The sequence below is a fragment of the Monodelphis domestica genome, chromosome 4 (genome assembly GCF_027887165.1).
Source record: "Monodelphis domestica isolate mMonDom1 chromosome 4, mMonDom1.pri, whole genome shotgun sequence".
Taxonomy (NCBI): Eukaryota; Metazoa; Chordata; class Mammalia; order Didelphimorphia; family Didelphidae; genus Monodelphis; species Monodelphis domestica.
Window position 1 is genome coordinate 309,282,081 of NC_077230.1, and position 23,800 is coordinate 309,305,880.

A 23,800-nucleotide genomic window follows, 5' to 3' on the forward strand; every position below is an offset into this window, starting at 1 on the left:
AGAATAACAGATAATTTTCTTTCCTATGTCAGATTAAAAATTGACACTTTGACAGGATAGGATCTCTGGCTGAGAAAATTATGACAGCTTAACTCATCTTGTACTTGTAAAGCAGTAATTGATAATGAACTTTATCATGACAATCTTCTCCTGTGGAGAAACATGACAGAACAGTTGTGGTACAAAGCCAGTATCTCTCTCCTCAATATGTAAACACCAAATATAGTGGGTATTTGATGATATTTTGAATTGTCTTTGCTTTTGATTTACATCATAATCTAGACACTTTTTTCATGGATGAGCTCAACTAGTTTAAGTAGAATTTAGGTGTACACTTGCCTGTACACTTAATTAGTGATAAGGCTGGAACCAAAAACAAGGCTTCATTACTGTTAGGCCAGTATCTTGTTTCCTATTATACTTTTCTTCAAAATAAAATTAGAATAGATAAATCTTATGTGTTTGGCCTTTAATACTTTAAGGAAATGGCATAGCATCAGCATGGGGACTCCCTCCTTGGAGCTTATGTCTCCTCTGCCATTTGTAGGTAATCTTTGAGAGAGGATATGGTTTTAAAAGTGAGCATTCTATAGCTAATATGATGAACTTTGCTAAAGGCAACCAGGTTGATCCTCCTTTGAGAGATTGTCAATTTCTGGGGAGACCATACATAATTATACTGTAATGAACATAATTTAATAATTGTTTCATAACTATAAGATAGTTTGGTTTTTTATTGCTTCATCATTTTTAGTATTGCTTGGGTGAGCAGCAGAGTATATAACATAAAATTCTTATGGACATTTCAAGAATTATTTAAGATACTAGATGAATTAGTTTTTACTGTATTTTAATTTTAATTGTGGAAGAATTTTATCTTAAAATTATTAAGTGATTGATTACATTGATGATCATCGAAATAATTGTAGCGGGTTTCATATTATCTCATGGTCAAGATAATATGTTTGTTTCTAAGAGGATATCTAAAACAGTCTTTAAATAACTAAAAATAAATCATTGTCTTAAAGCAACCAATCAAAAACAGCTTAAAGAAGTAAGTCCATTAAATATAACCACACTGCTTGTTTGATATCATATAGCTAAAGCATTAATTTGATCAACTTAAAAAATGTTTTTCTCAAGACCTTTTATAGCCCTATATAAAATCAGCTTAAGAAAGCCATTTCTATTGCACACATGCATATTTTTTCACAACTCACTATACCTGGTTTTGTTCTGAACAGTTCATTTTATCAAAACATTTAAACAAACCTACAGCCCACATGGCCAAAATGGAAAATTATTAAAATGACTAGTTTGACAATGAATTGTTATGCCTAACTAATCCTACAGTATAGTTTTGCTAACATCCACTAAAGTATATGGTTGATGAAACATTTCTGATTTAGGACTGTTTTTCAAATTCAGTATCCAATATTTATTATATTGAAGTTATATAAAATCATTAAAATGTGGTCTTTTTATTTGACTTTACTGGGTTTTACTTTTCTAGATTATATTTTCTACTTTTATCTCTTTCTTTGATCTGACAAGAATAACAAAGCATCCCTTTGGATCTGTTATAGTGAAAATATGCCCACAGGACACAGAATAGATCACATCAATTTTTGCTTTATTTTCTTACTGAAATATTCCTTGCTACTACAGAGAACTGACATGATATGGCTGTCAAGAACCAACAAGACAGATATGTCTTTAAGACAGGATCTGGAATTCTGGCCTTTCCTGGTAGTTGAACCCATAAAATTTATGAGGAAAAAATTAATATTTTACCATTCTGATAAGAGATTTCATAGTGACTTCTGATGCTAGCCTCTACAAGCATTGTTTCTTGTTATGAATAACTTACTCTAGTTTCTTACTTTTTTTTCCTTGCTTAGTGGTGGTGGGTTTTCCCCCCCATTTCTGATTTCTTTGATCTGACAAGGGCTTTCAAAACCACCCTTCTAGATCTGCTTGAGTAAATCATACCCAAAGTACTGCCTATGTACAAATTCAATGGGGTCTAATTGCCTCCATATATGGGTTAGGAGATATATTTCTCCAGGAAAGTAGTTCCATGCAGAGATTATAACCAGTGACAAAATAATTAATAAAGATTTCCAAAAGTGTTGAGCTTTTTCTATAATAACTGGAAATTTGCCTGAAATAAAACTCCTTTAACAAATTCAAAAGCAAAAATCATAACAGAAATGAAAAAAATCACCATGATTAAATTCCAGGATCAAATTGAGAGTCTCTTGAATCTCCTATGAATCATTTTTTTTTAGAAAGATTAAGATTCTCAAAGTTGGACTAGAAAAGACTTTGGAGATCTTATAACCCAGTATATTTCTTGTTAGTTGCAATAAAGCTTGTAGAGACAAGATATCATCCTTCAATTTGAGAATAGAATTAGTATCAAGCAACTAATGGCATCAAATTCATTTTAATTAGTGAATAAGTCTATAGTTGATTTAGTTATCTGTTTCCCTAGTAATTATAACAGTTCTTTAGCTAATTCAGACTCATTGGTTTGGTTGTTTGCCTTTCAGTAGAAAAGCATAAATAATGCAGATATTCCAAGAATAATGTATGTCATTTATATGATGGTGCTTTTCTTCATCCTCATGTTATTTTTATTGTGTAGTGTTGAGAAGTGCTAATTATTGATTTTCAGAAATTAACAGCAAACACTTTAACATGCATTTAAAGTCATATTTTACTCAAGGGAAGAGGGGTGAAAATTACAGCCTGCTGATTGTAACAGAAATAGCTGGAAGGGATTTCCTTTTCTTCTATTAACATAGATTTCAGTTATATTACACAGTTGTTACCTCAGCATAAATTAACAATTATTCAAAACACATTGTGTTCCCTCAATTTGTTGAAGTTGATATTACTCAATCTAAGTACCTAGCTATTTCAGTAAGAGATGTTCAAAGCTTGTTTTTTAAAGGTTTTAAACATATTGATAATGTGCCTACTTAAAGCCATTTGAAGTCTGTATAGTATATCTAAATTATGGCTTTCCATTTATGTCAGGAATAGAGAAGAACATTTTAAAGCATGTCCTACTGCCTATAACCAAGCCTAATTATTTCCTCAAAATGGAAATTCAATTAAAAATAAGTACATAATTTTATTTTGGAATAATTATGCCACCTGCCAACCGTAGCACATATGTTTATATAAGTTAAATTCAACTATTTTTATGGGGAATTTTTACCTTTTAGTGAATATAGATCCTCCATATTAACTACTTTCTTTTCAATTTGTATACAAGGAAAAAAGGTTACCTTTTCTCCTATGTTACATACATAATTCATAACTGTAACAGGCTCAGCTCTACAGGCCCCAAGGCAATAAGGATAGGGCTCACCTGAACTTGAATCAGTACACCAGCAAGAATTTGTCAGGGAAGAATGCCTTTTACATGTACATTTATGACAGTAAGCTACATGAGGGGAGGGATGGTGCATTACCTAAACATCATGTCTCTCCCAGCACCTAAAGCAGCTCTATATACATCCCTGATACTTTTTAAAAATTCCCAAAAATGAATGAGGGGAACTGTTCTAATGAGCTCCCCAAGCACAAGGGAGTTCTGGGCTTCTGCTTTGAAGTCTTAGTGTGAGTCACCCCACACTGGATCTTTCAGTTCTTTTCTTGAAGACATGAATGAGAAAGAGACATTACCCTTTCTCTCACTGTCTCATTCAGATCCTTTCTTATCCAGATAATCTAAAAGTTCTCTAGTGCTGGGCCTACCATCAGGAAGACTCATCATTGTAAGTTTAAATCTGGCACTTACTAGCTATGTGACCCTGGTCAAGTCACTCTACCCCGTTTGCTTCAGTTTCCTCATCTGCAAAATAAACTGGAAAAGGAAACGGCAAACCGCTCTAGCATCTTTTCCAAGAAAATCCCACATGAGATCACAGAGTCAGACACAAATAAAAATGTACTAAACAATTCATTCAATCCAGACAGAGAAAGCAACTTATCAATAGTCGTCACATAGAATAGCAAATCAGTCTGTCCTCCTCCTTCAACATCTACTCCCTGTAGGAATATAAATTAAGGATAGACTGTTTCAAGGATTAGTTAAAAGAAGGGAATTTTGATATAAGCCCTGGAAGAGGATTCTGGGAAAGAGAAAGGAATTGTGGGAGTTTGAACTGATAATAACTGACTTACTTCTTGGATTTCCACCAAGCTGGAAGTAGGTTGGAGATTCTGCCTGAATTTCCACTAAGCTGAAGGAGGGTTTGCTCTGAGAGATTTCCCCTAGATAGTCAAATGTTTGTGGCGAAATTTTGACTTCTTAGTAGAGAGTTTACTTGGAGAGAGTCATTTTCCCTGAATACAAAGATCATCTGCCAGTGGTCCATCTGCCAGAAATCCTCTGGAGCTAAGGTAATCCAAAGATTTTTCATCTGGACTTTGAGTTACTTAGTGCAACCAAGCTCAGATTTTTCCCTTTCCTTTTTTAATCACTAGTAGGCAGATAAGGTTAGAAAGTCAGATAGTGTGTGGGGTTTTTGTTTTTTAGATAGAGCAGGGCCCAGAGAAGAAACAGAAGACTCCTTTCACAGGGGACTTAGAAATTGGGTAGAGTTTAGTTTTTAAGAGTGTTACCAGTTTCCCTTATTCCCTTTCTAAAATAAACTTTGTGTTTTATAAGTCAATGGGTTTGTGCTTTACTGGCCCTGGAGAGTTTCTAGGTGGGTTGTATCACCTCACATCTCTCTAGGACAGTTCCCTATTACACCCCAGTCATTTTCTTTGGGTTCAACAGCAACTCCAATTACCATATATCACATAGTATAGTCACCAGCATAAAGATACACTTCAGCTTTCTGGTACCTCTTCTTAAATGCTATTTAAAAAAATTAATTTTATTTCCATGAATGAATTTCCATCTTAAAGATGGAAAGACATACATAGTGCTGCCACCTGCAAAGGAAAAGAATCCTTCTGCCCAATGAGCCAATTGTAACATGTCACTACACTTTTTTTAATTCTTGCCTTCTGTCTTGGAATTGATACTGTGTATTGGTTCACAGTCAGAAGAGCAGTAAGGGCTAGGAAATGGGGTTAAATGACTTGCCCAGTCTTGCACTGTTAGGAAGTATCTGAGATCAGATTTGAACTCAGGACCTCCCGTTTCTAGGCCTCACTTGCAATCCTCTAAGCCACCTCACTGCCCCCATGTCGTTATAATGAAAGAATAAAAACTATTTTGGCATAAAAGGGAGAAAAATCTCTTAATTTTATTAAGACCTATAGTGATGCAGTAGTAAAGAACCAAGACAAAATTGTAAAGATGCAATCCAAGAAAAATTCCTGTCACAATGGTACAAAACTGAGGCAAAGCAAATAATTTATTTTTTTTAATTAACTGCATTTGGCCTGGATGTTCAATTTCTCTTTACTAATATGTATGTAGACCTAACCTTCCTGTGGTTCATTATAAAGAAAAAGAGAGAATAGACTTTCCTTCTGCTGTTTTGCTATTTCTACAGGTTCTCTGAATACAGTAGAATATAAGCTCATATTTTAAATTTTATATATACCTGAATATTTACAGAGAAAAAATCATAAAATATGGATATTATTTTCCTGTTTTACTTTGCTTTTTTCTTCCATTAAAAAATAATGTCATATATGATCTTGCCTTATTATTAACAATAAACCAGTAGCCAAAGTGTTATCACTTAAAATATATTCTACCATGAAGTATCATTTTCCTGTTATTATTTCAAACTTTTAAAAATCTAGCAACCTTTTCCTGCTCTGTTTTTCTTTCTACTGAGTATTATCTTAAAGGTATGGCAAACTACAGTGTAAACTGCATGGGATTTTTTTCATTTATTTTTTTTTGACCTGAAAAGGTTGAAGCATTTTCTAGAGAACTGAATTATCAATTTCAATTCATATAAGAAAGAAAAAAAACCAGTATTTTCTGCTGTCAAGCAGTATAATAAAGACACTCATGTTTTCTGTGTTATGTCTTACAGAGTTTTATTTATCAACATGTTACTCAAAAACTTGGGTGAAAAGTGAAATATTTTCCTTGCCCGCCAACAGAAAGCCTATATGATTTTTGTTTATTAGTTTTTTATTGAAATGATCAATTATTTTTATACTTTTTCAACACAATATACTATACTGCTTTGAAAGATGTAGTCTTTCACTTTTTAAACTATATGTGCTGATTTTTCTCAGCCACATTTTTTAAAAATGTATTTTATCAACAAAAATCCACCTCTCCCTACCACTCTCCCCTTTAAGGAAGAAGAAAAACAAAACCCTATTATAAATATTTATACTCAAACAAAACATTTCCTCATTGTCTTTGTCCAAAAAAAATTACATCCCATCCTTTACTGAGATACTTTCATCTCTCTGCTAAGAGGTGGGTAGCATGTGTTATGATTATAACAGTTGAGGGGGGAGGAGAAGGGAATAAGGGATAAGAAAGATTAAAAGTCTGTTTAGCTCTCCCTCTCTCACACTAAATCATACAAGAGGCGTATCCCTGTGATGATGTTGAGCAGGGATGGACAGAGACGGTTACCCAGACAAGAGGCTTCTATGGGTTGAGGAATAGACTTTTCCCAGGGCTTTGCTAATGCCTGGGTCCCCAGAAACCTCCTCTGAACACACTCCTGTCAAGGATTGGCTGAATGGCAGACAGCTCTGTATTTTGCTTGACCAAAGCTTGTGTAGACAGCCTTCCCCAATTCCCTCTTCGTTTCCCTTTATTCTTTTTATATAGCCTCTATAGAGACGACCTTATCTGACTGTGATTTACTTCAGAAAGGGGTGATTTATTGATCAAGGAAACAAGGGAGGAATAGGAATGAGGGATTTAGGAAACCCTAAGGACTATCCAAGCAGTTGGTGTCCTCTCTGCTAAGCCAAGCAAAATGGCTGTGGCTTCTGTTGTCTTTTCTTCCTTTATCTATAATCTACCTACCAGACTACACTAAAATAGGTCACTAGTGCCTTTCTTGGGAAAGCACAGGTTAGGACAGGTCTTCGGGATGACCCCCATGAGGCTTCAGGGTTGATCACCCCTCAGCAGCAGATGCTGGTATCTGTGCTCCTTTGGTCATTGATTCAGTGATGTCAGGAATCTTTTTTCAGTGTCAGGGGAAAGTGAGGCAAATCTCAGATATCTCAAGTTTTGGGGTCCTGAGCTCAGGTCTTCCACTCCCATCTCCTCTTGAGTCCAGTGAGCAAAAGGCCCCGTCCTTTGTTTAATTTCCCAGAAGCCACCTTGCTCCTTCCAGCTATCACTCCTGTCCCTGCTTTCAACATTCCAAAAGTCCCTCTCTGTGCCAGGCTCCTTCCTACACATGTCAAAACCAAATTCAGATACTCATATGGCTCAAGTATAGGAAAAAGGAATTCATCTAGCCACTTGGTGATCAGAACACTTATATTGGGCTATGGATTTCATTCTGCCTTCTTTTGCATAGCTTGATATCTTTTCCAAAAAAAGTAACATTTTGAAGGAAAGAAGGGAACAAGAATCAAGTTGTAAAGACATTATAGAAGAAAAGTATCTCTGGGTTCAGTTCAAAAGAAAGGTTAAAGAGTCATTTGGAAGTTTGGCACAAGACAGCTTCCTGTCCTCCATGCATGAAGAGATATGTTAATAGTGCTTCACTAGAACAAAGGGAAGAAATAAATAACATATTGGTCACTCATACTTACATAGCTACTTTTTTTTTAAACCCTTTCCTTCCATCTTGGAGTCAATACTGTGTATTGGTTCCAAAGCAGAAGAGTGGTAAGGGCTAGACAATGGGGGTTAAGTGGCTTGCCCAGGGTCCCACAGCTGGGAAGTGTCTGAGGCCACATTTGAACCCAGGACCTCCCATCTCTAGGCCAGGCTCTCAATCCACTGAGCCACCCAGCTGCCCCTCCCCCCATAGCTACTTTTTAAATTATACTCTAGAATCAAAATTTGTAGGCCCAATTATTTTTCCGCCATTTTTTTTTCAGTACCAAGATCTAAGCATAAGGTCAATTGGAGGTGTTATATTTTGTTTTGTTTACGTGGGAAAAAAAGAACTGAAGCTGAGATTTCATTGATATGGGGAATTCACAAATGAGCAGCCTCCTTGGTACCTTCTCCATGATTTATCTTCTTAGAGAGTTATCTAAAGCACCCAGATGCTTAAGTGACATGGCCAGTCACCCAGGCAGTATGTGTGTCTGCCCAAGGCAGGACTTAGAACCCAACACTTCCTAACATCAGGGCCAGGCTTCTATTCACTCCACCATGCTTCCTCTTCAGATTTTTCTAATTCCTCTAGTCTAATTCTAATTATACTAGGCATATGCACATGTCACTTCTCCCAGGAAGAATATTATATATAAATACATATAAAATGAAAAAAGATAATACATGTTAGATGAAACTCAGTGTCCCTATGTTGGTGATCAAATGTTAGGTGGTAGAGTATGAAATAAAAATGGTGAAGAAATTTTAAAAGGTAAAATTATTGTTTGCTGTGATTATTCTAGAACAGCTTAGTTTGGAGGAGGTAAGTCTTAAGCTGGACCTTGAAAAGAGGATACTGGTGAAATTGAAAGGGAGCAGAGGGACAAGCAGAGAAAACAGTACTGACAAAGACATGTGGCAAATACGAATAAAAATGGCCAGACGAGTAGAAGAAGTAGAGAAAATCTGGAAAAATTAATATTCTAATATTGTTTTGTAACTCTGCTTTTTTGGTCAGAAGGAAAGTATGTGTATGTCAGGAGGGTTAGAGGCTTTACTGAATGGGAAAAGAAGAGAAACGAAGATCCAAGAAAGAGAAGGGGAGAGCTAGTGATAATCAGAGCTGCAGTTATAAAGAGCTTTGCATTAATTATTTCATTTTAGCTTCACAAAAATCCAGTAAGGCAAAAACTACCTCTATTCTTATTATACATATGAGGGAATTAAGGTCAGATAGGTGGAAGGGCTCATCTGACCCACAGAGTCCTTTGTTGTTATTATTTAGTCATTTTAGTCATGTTTGTAACTCCACTTGGGTTTTCTTCACAAAAATACTAGAATGGTTTGCCATTTCCTTCTCCGGCTCATTTTATGAAAGAGGAAACTGAAAGAAACAGGGTGAGAAGACTTGCCCAAGGTCACACAACTAATAAGTATATGAGGCCAGATTTGAACTTAAAAAGATGAGTCTTGATTTCCATCCCTCACTCTCTCCACTCATTGCACCAACTAGCTGCCCTAACAGAGCTCTTAAGTAATTGTAGCTGTCAGAACTCAGGGTTATCTGACTTCCAAGTCCAGAGCTCTTACTGTGTTAACTCTATTACTAATAAAAATTATTTTTTAAAATATTCATACTCATCAAATTTCAGTCTGAAACAGATGCTAGAGATTATGTATAGCTTCCTCCACATTTTAAAGATGAAAATATTACTCATTTTAAAATTTCTCAAAGAGGAAAAGAAATTCTGCAAAATTATCTTTGAAATTTTCCTTTATTATTTAGGGATCTATATGAGCATTGATCAGGTTGTATATTGAGCATCTAACCATCCATCCCTACTCTAATGATTCATTTTCTAAGTTGTTTCCCAGTATAAATATTTTTTCTCTGCTTTGTAAAGTTGTAACAAAACAATCTATAATTGTTTTTCTTTTCCTTTTTTTTTAAAAGCTTGAAGCCCCCAGAGCACACATAGCATTATGGCATAACACCTCATGTCTAAATTTCTCCCTCTCCTTTCCTGGAATGCTTTAACCTCAATCATTTCCTTCTGTAGGAATAGAGAGATAAGGGATAAGAGAAAATGCAAAATTGTCTCTAAAAGGGAGAGAGGAAAATTTAGCCTGGGAACCCTGGAAAAAGATTCTTGAATGAGAAGGCACTGCAGAGGAGAGTTTGGGGAGTTAATTATCACTTCATTGGTTTTCCTGTCCCTGAGCCGGAAGGGAGAACAGCAGCTCTATCAGCTACTGTGACCTGACCAGTTTGTGGAAAAACTTGGAGGTTCCTGTGCCTTGGTAGATATCTAGGAGGTGATCTGGTTTTCCCTGCAGTGTTGTGTCAGTTTGGCTCAGGTAATCCAAAGATTTTAATATCTGGGACTTTGAGGTTTTTACTATGGAAGCCAACCCCAAGCTTGGGGAAGGACTCAGTCCACCTGTGAGTCTATTCTCAATAGCTTTTTAGAGACAATTTAAGGTTGGCTGTTTAACAATCTGGGATACTTAATCTAGGTAGTTAGTCAGTTTTGGGGGGTTTAGATAAGAACAGGGAGCTGATAGGAAGATTTTGAAAGATTAGCAGAGCTCTCTCATGAGAAAGTCTTGCATAGAAGTTGGTTGGAGATATAGCTTTGTAGAATTAGGAACATTTTCAATCTTTACTATCCGTTCCCTAACCTTAAGTTGCAAAATAAACTTAACTCTTATGTTTTTCAATATAGTCTCAAGGGGTTTTGCACTTCAATGGCTCTGGGAAGGTCCTTAGGTGGATTTTTACCACCAATCCATCTGGGTCCTTCTCTATATACATATCTCCTTTTGGAGGACCATTTCTTTCTCACTCCTCAATGCAGTCCCAATAAGTATATTCAAACAAGAAAATGTCTATTGTTATACATACAGCAAAATAAAATTTTAAGACAAAGAGAAATATACTTTTAAGAAATATATTTTCCCTGTGCCCAAGGGAAAAGATTTTAAACTTCCATGAAGGATCTCAAAAAAAGAAAGGAAATAAAGAATAACTAAGAATTACCAACTTGGAGAATATATAGTGGGATACTAGAGGATGGAAGGAGGGTTCAATGACCAAGACTCTGTCCCAAAACTCCTAATGACACAGTGTCTGTCCAAAAGCTCCTCATGCCCTTTCTGCTCACAGCCTCATTCTCAGAGACTCTTTATAGATGCTGCCACTGCTTGTCCTCTCAGTCTTCCAGTTCCACATAGCTTCTTAGGATTCTCTCCATTTCTAGTCTGTGAATAGTCTACACATGTCACTGAGAGCTGGATTCATTCAAACTGCCTTTCTTTCCAATTGTTCCACTATCGTCATCATTTTAGCACCATGTGGGAATTACTTGGCCACTGGTATTGCTCCCTTTCTTTTTTTTTTTAAACCCTTACCTTCTGTCTTGGAGCCAATACTATGTATTGGCTCCAAGACAGAAGAGTGGTATGGGCTAGGCAATGGGGGTCAAGTGACTTGCCCAGGGTCACACAGCTGGGAAGTATCTGAGGCCAGATTTGAACCTAGGACCTCCCATCTCTAGGCCTGGTTCTCAATCCACTAAGCTACTCAGCTGCCCCCACATTGCTCTCTTTCTAATTAAAAGGCCTTGATTAGAGTTCATAAAGGGAACACTGGGCATGATCACATTTTTATGTTAATTTAACATTTTGTTATGAGTTTCTTGCTTATATGATCTAATTCCCTTATAGACATGTTATAGAGAAAAAAAGACCTGAACATATTAAAAACACTTAAACTTAAAGTGACTCATTTTAATTCATATTTTAAAAATACACTGTACATTCTTTTATATTTGCATTTTTGGGACATCTTGAATAAAAATGTTCACAGCTGGTCCTCAAACAACAGATATTTGGTGTTTCAAGCCCAAACTTGAAATCTTTCCAGATTGTTTTTTGTTGTTTTAAGTTGTTTCAATCATGACCAATTCTTGGTGACCCCATCTGGGGTTTTCTTGGCAAAGACACTGGAGTAGTTTGCCATTGCCTTCTCTAGTTCATTTTACAGATGAGGAAACTGAAGCAAACAGGGTTAACTGACTTGCCCAGGGTCAAACAACTAGCAAATGTCTGAGGACAATTTTGAACTCAGCTCCCAGGCCCGATGCTCTATCCATTGTGCCACCCAGCTATCTTTTCCAAGATGGTAGGACATGTTGATGCTTCTAGTCCCCCAAGCTAGCCTTTGAAAACCCAGTATCACCACTGCCTTCTGCTTGTTTTCTTTCTGGTTGCTTTTGATAATAGAAACTTTACAATTTTTTTTTCAATCTTTTTACTTTATTCTAATACCTCTTGTCTCAAAGAATTATTGGCTTCTATTTTCTGTCTTCTAGGTGTAGCCAGTATCTTTCTAGGTTTACTAACCCAGTTGGTCTCCATCCACCTATCTAGAAGTCTCCCCTAGATGAATTTTTTTTCTCTCTGCAATTCAAGCTCCCTCTCACCATAATGATTTGACTCACACTCCCTTTCCATTTCGCTAATTAACACCAATTAGCTTTTAAAATTTTACAATTAGCTATCAGAGATAGAGCAAGAACAAAAAAATACATTTCCCCATTAATACTTTATGGCATGCCCTCCCCTGTGTGGTCTCCAGGGTGATACATATAATTGGTATCACAAAATTTATATCTCATCTCCACATTACTGACAGACAAGTCCTGAGTGCTGCTCTTCTGGGCTGGATCCTGAAGATTCCTTTTCATTTCTCAGGCCATCAGTACTAAACAGCAAAGACCAATGTGGACCCAGCTCCTGAACTTTCATTGGCTCACTCTCCTGACCCTTTGAAATTCATAAGGTTATGGCCCACAAATCCCTTCACCAAAGCAAATAACTGAGGTCCATATTCACTAGGCCATATGTCAGCTTTGGAAGAGGGCCTCTCCCTTTACAGAATTGTTTCTCACCAGATACTATCAGACAGACTCAAACCAAGAAGAGAGGATAGACAAGAGAAAGACCAAAGCCAACAAAAGCCTTCCCCAGTCCCAGTTATGCAACTGCAATAACTCAAGGAGGCTGTTGTTCACCATGTGGTAACTACAGTTACAAAATGGCTTTAGTCCAAAGTCTCTCCAAGGACCTTCCATTCCACATCATCTTAACTCTCCAGCAGCAGTCTCCCTAGCTTGTTCCACATGAGGAAGTGTATCCACCAAGTATACTGATGTCACCTGCATGGAATCAAAAGGATTGGGCTTATTGGCCAGTCCCCTATTACAAAAGATGTTCATTATTGCAGGATTTTTGAGAGTTCACATTTTATTTTAATCTCTGGCTTAATTTGGATTCCTTGTGACCAAACAATTTTTACTCTAAAGCTTTACTTATATTTGTTATAAAGTTATTTCCTTTTAGAGAGTTAACCTCTTAATCCATAGTATTTCTTCATTGCATTTGGTATTTTTTCCTCTTTACTCAGCTTCCTCACTATTAGTTTCTAGATTGGGACTTTGTGCTAAGGCCAGCATCCATCTCTCACACTATTCCATCAAGTCTTGTCCTCTCAGTAGTCTAATGCTGCCTCTAGAATTTTGGATATGGTGGCTAAGATTAAACTCTACCCTCTTCCTGAAGTCCTTTTTTCCTCATGTACTGATTTGTGGATGTCAAATCTGATCCTAATGCTGCTGTTATATACTAGGACTGAGATTCCACTTGGTTGAGGCCCTGTTTCCTAGCATTCACTCTGGTTTCCATCTCTACCCACTCAGTTTAGGCCCCCAGAGCATATTCTTTCACCAGATTGCTTCAGGCCTTGGGCCATGTCCTTACATTCTTACTGACTCTTGCCTTCCATGTTGCTATCATGCCTGCTCTCAAAGAAGCCTGAAGGCTCCTGGTCATTTTGTGAAATCCCATACTAGATGGAAAAACTTGCTGTTTATTCTTAGCCTTCTTGGTCATTGATCTTTCTGTTGTCTTTTCAGAAATTTGCCAAATTCTACATAAGAGATATGGACTCTTCAACCTTTCACACTACCAATTTAATTGAAAATATTTAAGTATTTATTGAATTGTTTAATGAATGAATTAGATCATTTTCCTCCATCTTAAGATGCTTAATATATTAATTTGTCCAGAGTCCTAAAATTGTTACTTGAGAAAATATCAGATTATCACTATCCACTTATGTATCTCTCACCTAACAATTACACTTTTTTCTTTAAATCTTTACTTTCTGTCTTAGAATCAATACTAAATATTGTCCCTAGGCAAAAGAGAGGTAAAGTAATTGGGGTTAAGTGACTTGCCCAGGGCCACATATGTAGGAAGTGTCTGAGGCCACATTTGAACCAGAACCTCCTGTCTCCAGGCTTGGCTTTCTGTCCACTCAGCTCTCTGACTGCCCCAACAATTGCACTTTAACAACAAGAATGTTTTGGATTCACCTAACAATAACACTCAGAAATCCTAACCAGGTATTTTGAATACATTTTCAAACAATGATTTAAAATTAAAGACATTAGTTTTGTGACATTTGTTTGAGACCAAATGATAATTATTTTGAATGTTTATTTTCCATATCCTTTACACATGATAGCCACTCAACAATTATTTTTGATTAGTTGATTTATGCATTTTTAAATACTAAATGTTTATCTTAATATACATTTTACTTATAGGTCATAGCTATAAACATCAGGGTAGAAATTATTCATATGACACCAATAAGTATTGTATATATTGTATATATGTATTAAGAAAAAAGAAATTATATATATATATATATATATATACACATTTATCTGTTTTTTCTTTTGGGCTACAGAACTTATGAGTCTTAATTTAATACAATGAATGGCTTATTCATTCAACAGCCATTTATTCATTTATTTATTTGTTTGTTGGTTTATTTTAAACCCTTACCTTCTGTGTACTGTGTATTAATTCTAAGGCAGAAGAGTGGTAAGGGCTAGGCAATGGGGGTCAAATGATTTGCTCAGGGTCACACAGCTAGGAAATGTCTGAATCCAGATTTGAACCCAAGATCTCCTATCTCTGGGCCTGGCTCTCAATCCACTGAGCCACCCAGCTTCTCTCTCAACAGCCATTTATTAAGCACCTTTTGTGTCAAGTATTATGCAAACACTGAGGATACAAAAACAGGAACAAAACATTTCATGCCTAAAAGGAGAGTTCAAATCCAGCCTTAGACACGCATTAGCTTATTATATAGACACTTATTATGGGCAAGTCCATCACTTAGCCTTTTTTTTGCCTCAATTTCCTCAACTATAAAATGGGGATACTAATGGCATTTATCCCCCAGGGTTTTCGTGAGGATCAAATGAAATAACAGTGAAATAACTTAAGTGATAACACAGTGCCTGGCACTTAGGCACTATATAAATGCTCACTAGTATTATGAATAATTATAATAAAGATGCTAATACCTCAGAGAAGAATATCATTTAAGGTTTTGCTTTTAGAAAATTTAAAATATTATATAGCTAATGCTTTCAAAAATTATTTTGCCATGTACCTATAATATAATAAATGAAGGACCACCTGAGTGTATTTGGTAAATGTTGTTTCATTAGCAGTGATGAAATCATGTATTTGTTTTTAGGAGATCTAAATAGTAGCTATGTGAATGTTACTGTATTCTGTTTAGGTCATTCTGTCAACATATACTTGGCTATCTTGGGCATGTTAGCATTTCCTTTGTTTAGAGGGAAAAAAGTGTTTTTTCCTGATTCATATTGCCCATTGAGTACTATTTCACTGTGCCCCTTTGGGAGATCCTAGATGTAAACCAAACTAAATCTAACCTAACCTAACCTATAAGTCATTTTCCCTGGGGCAGAAGGCTGAAAGGTATAATGAGGCAAAGAGAATGATCAAAGGAGTCTGACATTAAAGGCCAGGTTCTCCCACACTATACCTGATCACTGCATACATGGATCCAGGGCTATAATAGTGGAGAGTGCAAAGCCCCTAAAGCCAGGAGTACAGGAGGAATTGTTAGAGTTAGATGGAGAAAAAATAAGACAGTCCTTCAAGTTCATATTTACATGGCAATTGTTTTATAATTTTAATTCTTCCTTTTTATGAAGAAAAGAGTTAGAAAAATGTGAAGTATGTCTGGTGCTCCATATTTTTAATGAGTATAAACATAGTCTTCAATCAGTATTTATTATTAGAGAGCATTTTGCTACTACTAATATATTAAACTAGGTAATGGGCATTTGCTTTCTAGGACATTCTTAGCCATAAAATTATTTTTTCCTTTTTCAAATAATCCTCAAATGTTTGTAATGCAAATGAACTTAAACTGATATACTCTCCTCCCCCAACCCTTTTCATTATCATAAATCTTTCATTAGGATGCAAAGTCAGATGATATTTATATAAGTAGAATTTAGTTGAGTTAGGCATTGCTTATGAGTGGACACCATGCAAACAAATGTGTACATTAAAATTGGACAGCATTTAGAGATATAATAATTCACTTCAGTGCCTACACAAGCAAGAGAATCTAGGTTCCATTTATGCACCCATTAAATATGGTGGCTAATGATGCATTCGTGTTTAATATTGCTAATAAATTTAACAATTCACATTTTTATTGATAAACATTTTCTTGAAATGTAGTCCAGGCAGACAAATTGTTAAATTTTAGCACTTTATAAATGAGAATTGCAGAAGCTGATACAATTAGTTAGTAGCAACACTATATTATAAGAGACCTCCACCAACTTACCTGACTTTTTAAAGCCTTAACCAGTGGTTTTCGTATTTCACTTTTATGAGCAACCGAACTGCACACAATTTTCAGTAGAAAATGAGTGTGGTAACACAATAATGATCATAATAAATACTAAGTTTCTGCTTGTTGACTTAAATTACATACTTGTATTTCAAGAAAAAAAAATTCCCTGTGAGTCTAGCTAATACACTGAAGTATCTTGGTTTTCAAATTTTAAAATGAAGAAGAAATATCATTTAATAATCCTTTAGAAAATTGTCTTACCAATACAATAGTGTAAAGCTTAGAATCCTCATATTTGTTAAGGTTAAAATATAAAAATATTTTTTCACTGAAAGTAATAATGTAAACACTGTTTCTATGTAATATAGACTTTTAAGAAATACCCAGTCACAAGCTGTGTGACTGTGGGCAGGTCACTTAACCTCAGTTGCCTAGCCCTTGCCACTCTTCTGTCTTTGAAATGATATTATGGTGGAAGGTAAGGGGTTAGAAAAACAAGGAAGGGAGAAGAGAAGAAGAGGAGGAGAGAAGAGAAGAGAAGAGAAGAGAAGAGAAGAGAAGAGAAGAGAAGAGAAGAGAAGAGAAGAGAAGAGAAGAGAAGAGAAGAGAAGAGAAGAGAAGAGAAGAGAAGAGAAGAGAAGAGAAGAGAAGAGAAGAGAAGAGAAGAGAAGAGAAGAGAAAAGAAGAGAAAAGAAGAGAAGAGAAGAGAAGAGTCAGTCACTAAGGGTGCTTTACAGATTTCCTTTATCCCCCTGTGGGGAGGCCAACCTGAGATTTAATCAAATAAAATTATGACAGATACAGAGTAGTGTTCTTAAAAATAGTCATGAAAATTCTAAGACAATACAATAAGCTAAACTCTCATAAAAGGGGGTTTCCCAATGAGATTATTACATGGATGTATTTGCTTTGGTATCCTCAGACATGTTTGATGAGAAATGTGATTCTTTTTTAATTTTATGTTACTTATGGACTTTACTTTTCCATTTCTTCCTATTAAGATTCCAGAGGCTTATTTTATTAGAGATCCTCATACTTTTCTTCTTACGAAGGATTTTATCAAGGTATATGTGTTGCAGTTACTGTTAAGAAATCTCCCCTGTCTTTAGCTGCATGTTGTCACAGGTTAACATTCTCACATGGTCCCTTAGCTACCGGAAACAAGAATGGTTAGCTGGATAACTGCAGCATGCTTGAAAAGAGAAGCAAAGCTTGTCGACAAAATACTAACACTTGGATAAGTCTGCGCCCTGGGAGAAGGGCACCACGTGAATCTTCTAGACTTTTTTCATGGCTGACTTGGGATATGCTTGCATTGTCAGATAGTGTGTTGACCTACCTCTTTGATGCATATTGATTATGACAATCACTCTTCTTTCCCTGCAGGCCATGGAGGCACAGATACAGAACTTTGGACAGACGCCATCTCAGTTGCTTATTGAGCCACATCCACCTCGGAGCTCTGCCATGCACCTGGTGAGACATCAGCCTGTAGGAAACTTTTTATTTCCTTTATATCTGAGTATCTTTTATAGGTCATATGAAATACCTGTTTAAGCAACACTTTTTAAAATGTGTAATTAATTAATTACGGTTTCATTCATTTACTATGTACCTTATTGAATCTTGATTTTTCCCAAGAGAGAGAAAAGTTTGTGTAGCTCTGACCTTCAAGATACTTTTTTGGATTGCATTTTTTTGCATTCATAAAAGTATTTTACCTTTAATTTGTCTGCCATTTTCTGTCTTGACTGTCCTCTTATTGAATATATGCATACTTTTATTGAATTTCAAAAAAGGAATAAACATTTTAAAAGTGATTTGTGAACATATGTACAAGATGAAACTAAAGAATTAATGGTTATATTGAGCTTCTTCCCATTATTCAGGGAAGAGTAGAGGCATTCTTATGTAGATTTTGGTCTAAACAACAAAATTTATTTCCAAAAGCAAAATATTTATCTTCTTCATAGTTTTTGGGGGAAAGGTTCATGAGATGTACATAGTCATGTAGTAATGGCTTTATTTTTGGTGCCCATTCAGATTGAAATTTCCTGAAAAACTTTAATACATTAAAAAATTACAATTTTCAGTGACTTTTGTGTTAGCAGTGAATTAATAAAACTGTGCTTGACCATCTGTAATCATCAAATCAAGGAGAGCCATGTTAAAAATAAAAAGAACTTCAGATTATGGTCCATAATATTCATGTAAGGCAATTCCTCTGTACAATTATTTATTTGCTGTTTAAAGCAATACACTCCCCAAGAATGCATATTTAATCATACTCTTAATAACACAATCAAGTATCTTGGCATTTTTTCTTTTCTTTTCTTTTCTTTTTTTTAAACTCTTACCTTCCATGTATTGATTCCAAGGCAGAAGAGTGGTAAGGGCTGGGCAATGAGGGGTTAAGTGACTTGCCCAGGGTCACACAGCTGGGAAGTGTCTGAGGCCACATTTGAACCCAGGATCTTCCGTCTTTAGACCTGGCTCTCAATCCACTGAGCTACCTAGTTGCCCCCAGGATTTTCTATTTTCTTTTTCATTTTTTGTCATACTTTTCCATGAAAATCCAGGGGCACCCACTCAGATGGACAGAAGCATTATGGCTGTGTAAGAAACCAGTCATTGGATAGATTTTTCCTTGGCTGAGACAGATTTGATTAATTTCTAGTTAAACATTTTGCAGAAACTTTCCCTTAGATGAATCTGGTTTCACTGTTAAAAAGCTCCTTCTAGATATATGCCTGTTAATTCCTTCTGGTAGTATATTTGAATATTATGTAGAAATAACTAAAAGACCTCAAAATACAGAGCATGAAGCATTTTCAGTGAATTGTTCAGAGAACCATCTCCAATACTTCATTTTTTGAAGAAAAAAAAAGTTTGGCAAAGAAACTTTATTCCCAGGTTAGTCTTCCCAGATTTAGAAAAATGCTTATCCTGGAGAAATGCCCAGTCACAAACACTGATTTCCTGGGAGACATTATTAGTATTTAAAATAGTGTGGAATTATTTAGCTAGAATGTTTAAATTTTCTGAGTTCATGGAATAGAAAATTATGAGCTAAGTGATTACAAAGCCCAATGCAATGAAAGTTTTGTGGACACCAAATAATGATTATTTTGAAATTTTATATTTTCTATGTTCTTTACACATAATGGTCACTCAACAGTTATTTGCTGATTAGTTGATTTATATGTTTAAAAAATTGTATCTGAATATCTTTTACTAATAGCTCATAACTACAAATCAGTACAGAAGTTGTTTATGTGACACCAAAACAACCACTATAAAGTTTTAAAAATTAAGGTAGTGATGTTTGTTTGTTTTGTTTTTTAGGGGAATGGGTTCTATGACATACTAACAATTTATTAATTTGTTTTTATCAGGACAGCTGATTTTTAGTCAAATCACCTAAATTTACTAGTTAGTTTATTTGACTGCTACATTTGAATTGGTACTGATTATTTTATTTTGTCATCCATAATATCGATCATATAGACCCTTATGATTCTTTCTGAATATGAATTTACAAGCTTTTTCCTTATGCCAAAGCTCTCCTCTGTCATATGTTACCAGTATAACTTCTGATTGTTCCATTTTGCCTATTTGTATCCATACTCTATTTAACCTCATTTTTTCCTGGACTTCCTCACTAACTATGTTATCCCTTCTGTTTCCTTCTGCTTTCCTCTCCTTTCTATTCAACAGTGTTTCCTTCCACAGAGTCCACTCATGTTTAAAGATCAGATGCAACAGGATGTTATAATGGTGCTGAAATTTCCATCAAATTCTCCAGTCACACATGTGGCAGCCAACACTCTTCCACACCTTACCATTCCTGCAGTGGTAACTGTGACTTGCAGCAGACTTTTTGCAGTGAATAGATGGCACAACACAGTAGGTATGTACTCAAAAGCAAACTATGATTTAAATATTTATTGAGTAGCAACCAGTTTTTAAGATAAAGGAGAGCTTGAAATAAATTACATAAAAAACAAGATTGTCTGAAATCACTCAAAAGTGTTCGGTACACATCAAAACAAATAAAATGAAGTTGAAGTCAAAGAAAATTTTAAAATAATTTTGATTTCTAAAAATATTTTGGCCTTAGTTTAAGAAAAGTTGAGTTTATAGGAATGTTTTTATACCTGAATTGTCTGGATAATTGTCTCAGTTTTCTTCTACACTTTGTAGTGGTAGGCATAGACTAAGTTGTTTTGTGACTTTACAATTTACTTTTGTGAAGTAATTTTTTTTTAATTCCAACTATTCCTTGAAAAATCATTCCATTTTTTATATAGCCATGATAGAATTGGATATAACCAAACAATTTGATTAGCCAAACTCATCATTATTAAAATATCCCATACTAGTTCCAGCCAGAGATGAATTTAGCCACGTCAAATTGATTTAATTAAATTTCTATTTCTCTAACATACGTAGTTTTTAATTTAGTCAGAATTAGACAACCATCTTTTTCAGCTTGTCTCATGAAAATTCCTTAAACTATTTCTTTTGTTGATATTGCTATCATCATATTTAATTAGGTAAAGCTCCCTTCCTCTATTTTGAAACATATAACAAGAATATCACAAAAATATTTGACTTTTTAATTATGTGTCCCTTATATTAATGCACAGGAAACTATAAAGAAGATAAAAATTCTTTCAAATTGGGATTTTAGCTAATATATGTTTTTAAATATATATATATATATATACTGATATACTTTCAGTATCCTGAATAACCTGATATACTTCAGTATCCACATCCCTTTCCCATGAGAAACAAAAAAGAATGTTTTCACCTGGTTTGACCTGGGATTGAGTCAGCAAGTAGTCAACAAAGATTTATTAAGTACTTATTATTTACTAGGCACTGAACAGAGCACCAGGGATCCAAAGACATGCAAAAATAGAACCCCTATCCTCAAGGAGTTCACAGTCTAATTGAGAGAAAGAATGCAAATAACAAGGCAATAGATGCCCATTTATCCCATTTAGGACCAGAGCCAGCAAGTTAAAGTTTGAAGTTATACAGCTGGGAGATAATTTATATAAGGAACTTTGCAAACCTTGGAGGGCTATTTATCAGCTGTTGCTTTTGCTACCGGTTTTTCAGTTGTGGGAGGCTCCTCTGGTTATATAGAGACTGTTGTTATTAAATGCTCTCTTGATATATCTTTAACTCTGTACTTTGGAATTAGTCATTTTTAATTTTCTGTTCATCAGTTTGCCATTCTACAAAATGAAGAGAGATTTGGAAACCACAAATAGAATTATATAAACTTTAAACTATTAGTAGGAAGCCTGAGAGAAAGGTGTAAAAAGGAATTCTTTATTCCTTTTTTAATCTAATGGGGGACCTGGAGGTCCTCTTACCATAGAGACATTGTAAGGATTAACCAGCCGAAAGGGACAGGAAGTAGAAACCATAGAGACAGGAAGTGAGGTAGGAGGAGGTGATAAAAGGGACTGAGTGTTGGATTCGTGGGTCAGTTGCTAGCAGCCAGGTACTGGCAGTCACCAGAAAGTTGGCTACTGGGAGTGTGTTGGGTTGGTGGTTGGCATTTAGTTGCTGGAACATAAAGTTGGGCCTGAGTTTACTGAGAAGGATTTTGGCTTTAGCCTTTAGAGGGCTTTTGCCTTTTGGATTTTTGGTTTTTGGTTTGGATTGCTAGTTTTTTTCCCCTTTCCTTGAACTTTTTGGAAGGTTGCTGGTCTTTGTTGACAGATCTAATTGAGGTTGGTTTAAATACTGATTGGGTTGGTTTTGATTGGGGTAGATAGGGTTGGAACTTTATGGGGTGGTTGTTATTAGCGGTAGTTATAGGCAGTTATAGGTAAATATAGGCAGTTTTAGATAGTAAGGTAGAAATAGATAACTAGCAGAGATATTAGGAAATTTTCTTTCTCTACCTCTTTCCTATATTTTCCTCCTTTACAATATTCTTTTACTATCGCTATTTTAATTAAACTAAATTGTTAATTGTTTAAAGCTACTAGAAGTTTTCTTTTTTCTGTCTTAAAGGGATAATATTAATTTATAACTCTACTATATTCTCATTAAAACTGAAATTATTAAAAGCTGCTTACAAAGGGCAGAAGTATGAAAATTGCTCTTAGAATGTCTAATTATAGGAGAATAGGAACTCTTGGGTAGCCAGTCTAAGAAGCACCATGAGTTCGGAGAGTTGGTTTCATTCTTTAAAGGTATAATGCCATATTGCATTAAATTCAGCTTCATTGAATGCACTCCTTCCAAATTTTTAAGGTTAAAATCTTATCTTATTCAACTGATAAATGGGAGAAGAGATTAAATTATCACTTCTATTCACTATTCTTACATCCAATATAAGAACTTTCATCTGTGCCTTTGCAAACATCAACGAGAATTCATCATAGAGTGAAGAGGGCCTTGGTTCAGTTACTATTCTGACACATAATGGCTCTGTTATTCTAGCCAAATCCCTTCATCTCCAGGGGTTCTAAGCATCTCTCTAAAACTCTTAAGTTGCAGAAAGTAAACCAGCTTACCTTGGTAGAGGGAATTTCCTCATTTAGGAGTTACCAGTACCAATGAAATAACAGGTCTATTTGTTATTCCTAGCTTCTAGTCAATATACTTCCAAATTTTTACTATCAAGGTTTTGGAATTTTAGCAACTCCCAACTAAAAGAATGGGATTTTTTTAATATGGGAAGTATAAGAAAGAAATTGAGGATATCGGCACATTCAAAATAAAAGAGAGAAATTAAGGCAAATACCTAGATGATGAGACCCAAGACACTTTCAGCTAAATTATATAAATACTTGGGCCAAAATTGTTCTAAGGTTCTTATTGCTAGCTTACATCATCTTATAAATGTCCTCATATTTTATATCATTTTATGTGTGCAGTCACACTTTTAAGTGTAGAGCCATGTATTTTCATTGCATAAGTATGAAAATTATAACTTTCCTCAGCATTTGTGTTAGAAAATGTTTTTTAATTGTCTTTAATTATAACCCTAAAAGAATTGTATATTATTCAAATGGCATAAAGTATTTAAAACACTTGGGAAAGCACTATAAAAATATTACTACTCTTATTTTTAGATTTAATAAAATTATTCCAAAAAAGAATAATATATGTGTATATTGTGTACATGCAGTACATACATCATCTTATAAAACTATTTTTTTTAAACCCTTACCTTCCGTCTTGGAGTCAATACTGTGTATTGGCTCCAAGGCAGAAGAGTGGTAAGGGCTAGGCAATGGGGGTCAAGTGACTTGCCCAGGGTCACA

General features: G+C 35.2%; 1 protein-coding gene across 9 annotated transcripts in view; it reads left to right on the plus strand.

Annotated features, from left to right (window-relative positions):
* The window catches only part of NBEA (neurobeachin), an 829,579-nt gene that overhangs the window by 780,734 nt on the left and 25,045 nt on the right, over positions 1 to 23,800 (plus strand). For 4 of the 9 annotated variants that reach the window (XM_056794740.1, XM_056794742.1, XM_056794746.1 and 1 more), the window contains 3 exons: positions 17,504 to 17,566; positions 17,889 to 17,978; positions 20,220 to 20,412. In XM_056794740.1, the coding sequence (XP_056650718.1) occupies positions 17,504 to 17,566; positions 17,889 to 17,978; positions 20,220 to 20,412 (346 nt within the window). The remainder of the gene's footprint in view (positions 1 to 17,503; positions 17,567 to 17,888; positions 17,979 to 20,219; positions 20,413 to 23,800) is intronic. The other 5 variants (XM_056794743.1, XM_056794744.1, XM_007495320.3 and 2 more) reach the window with 3 other exon arrangements.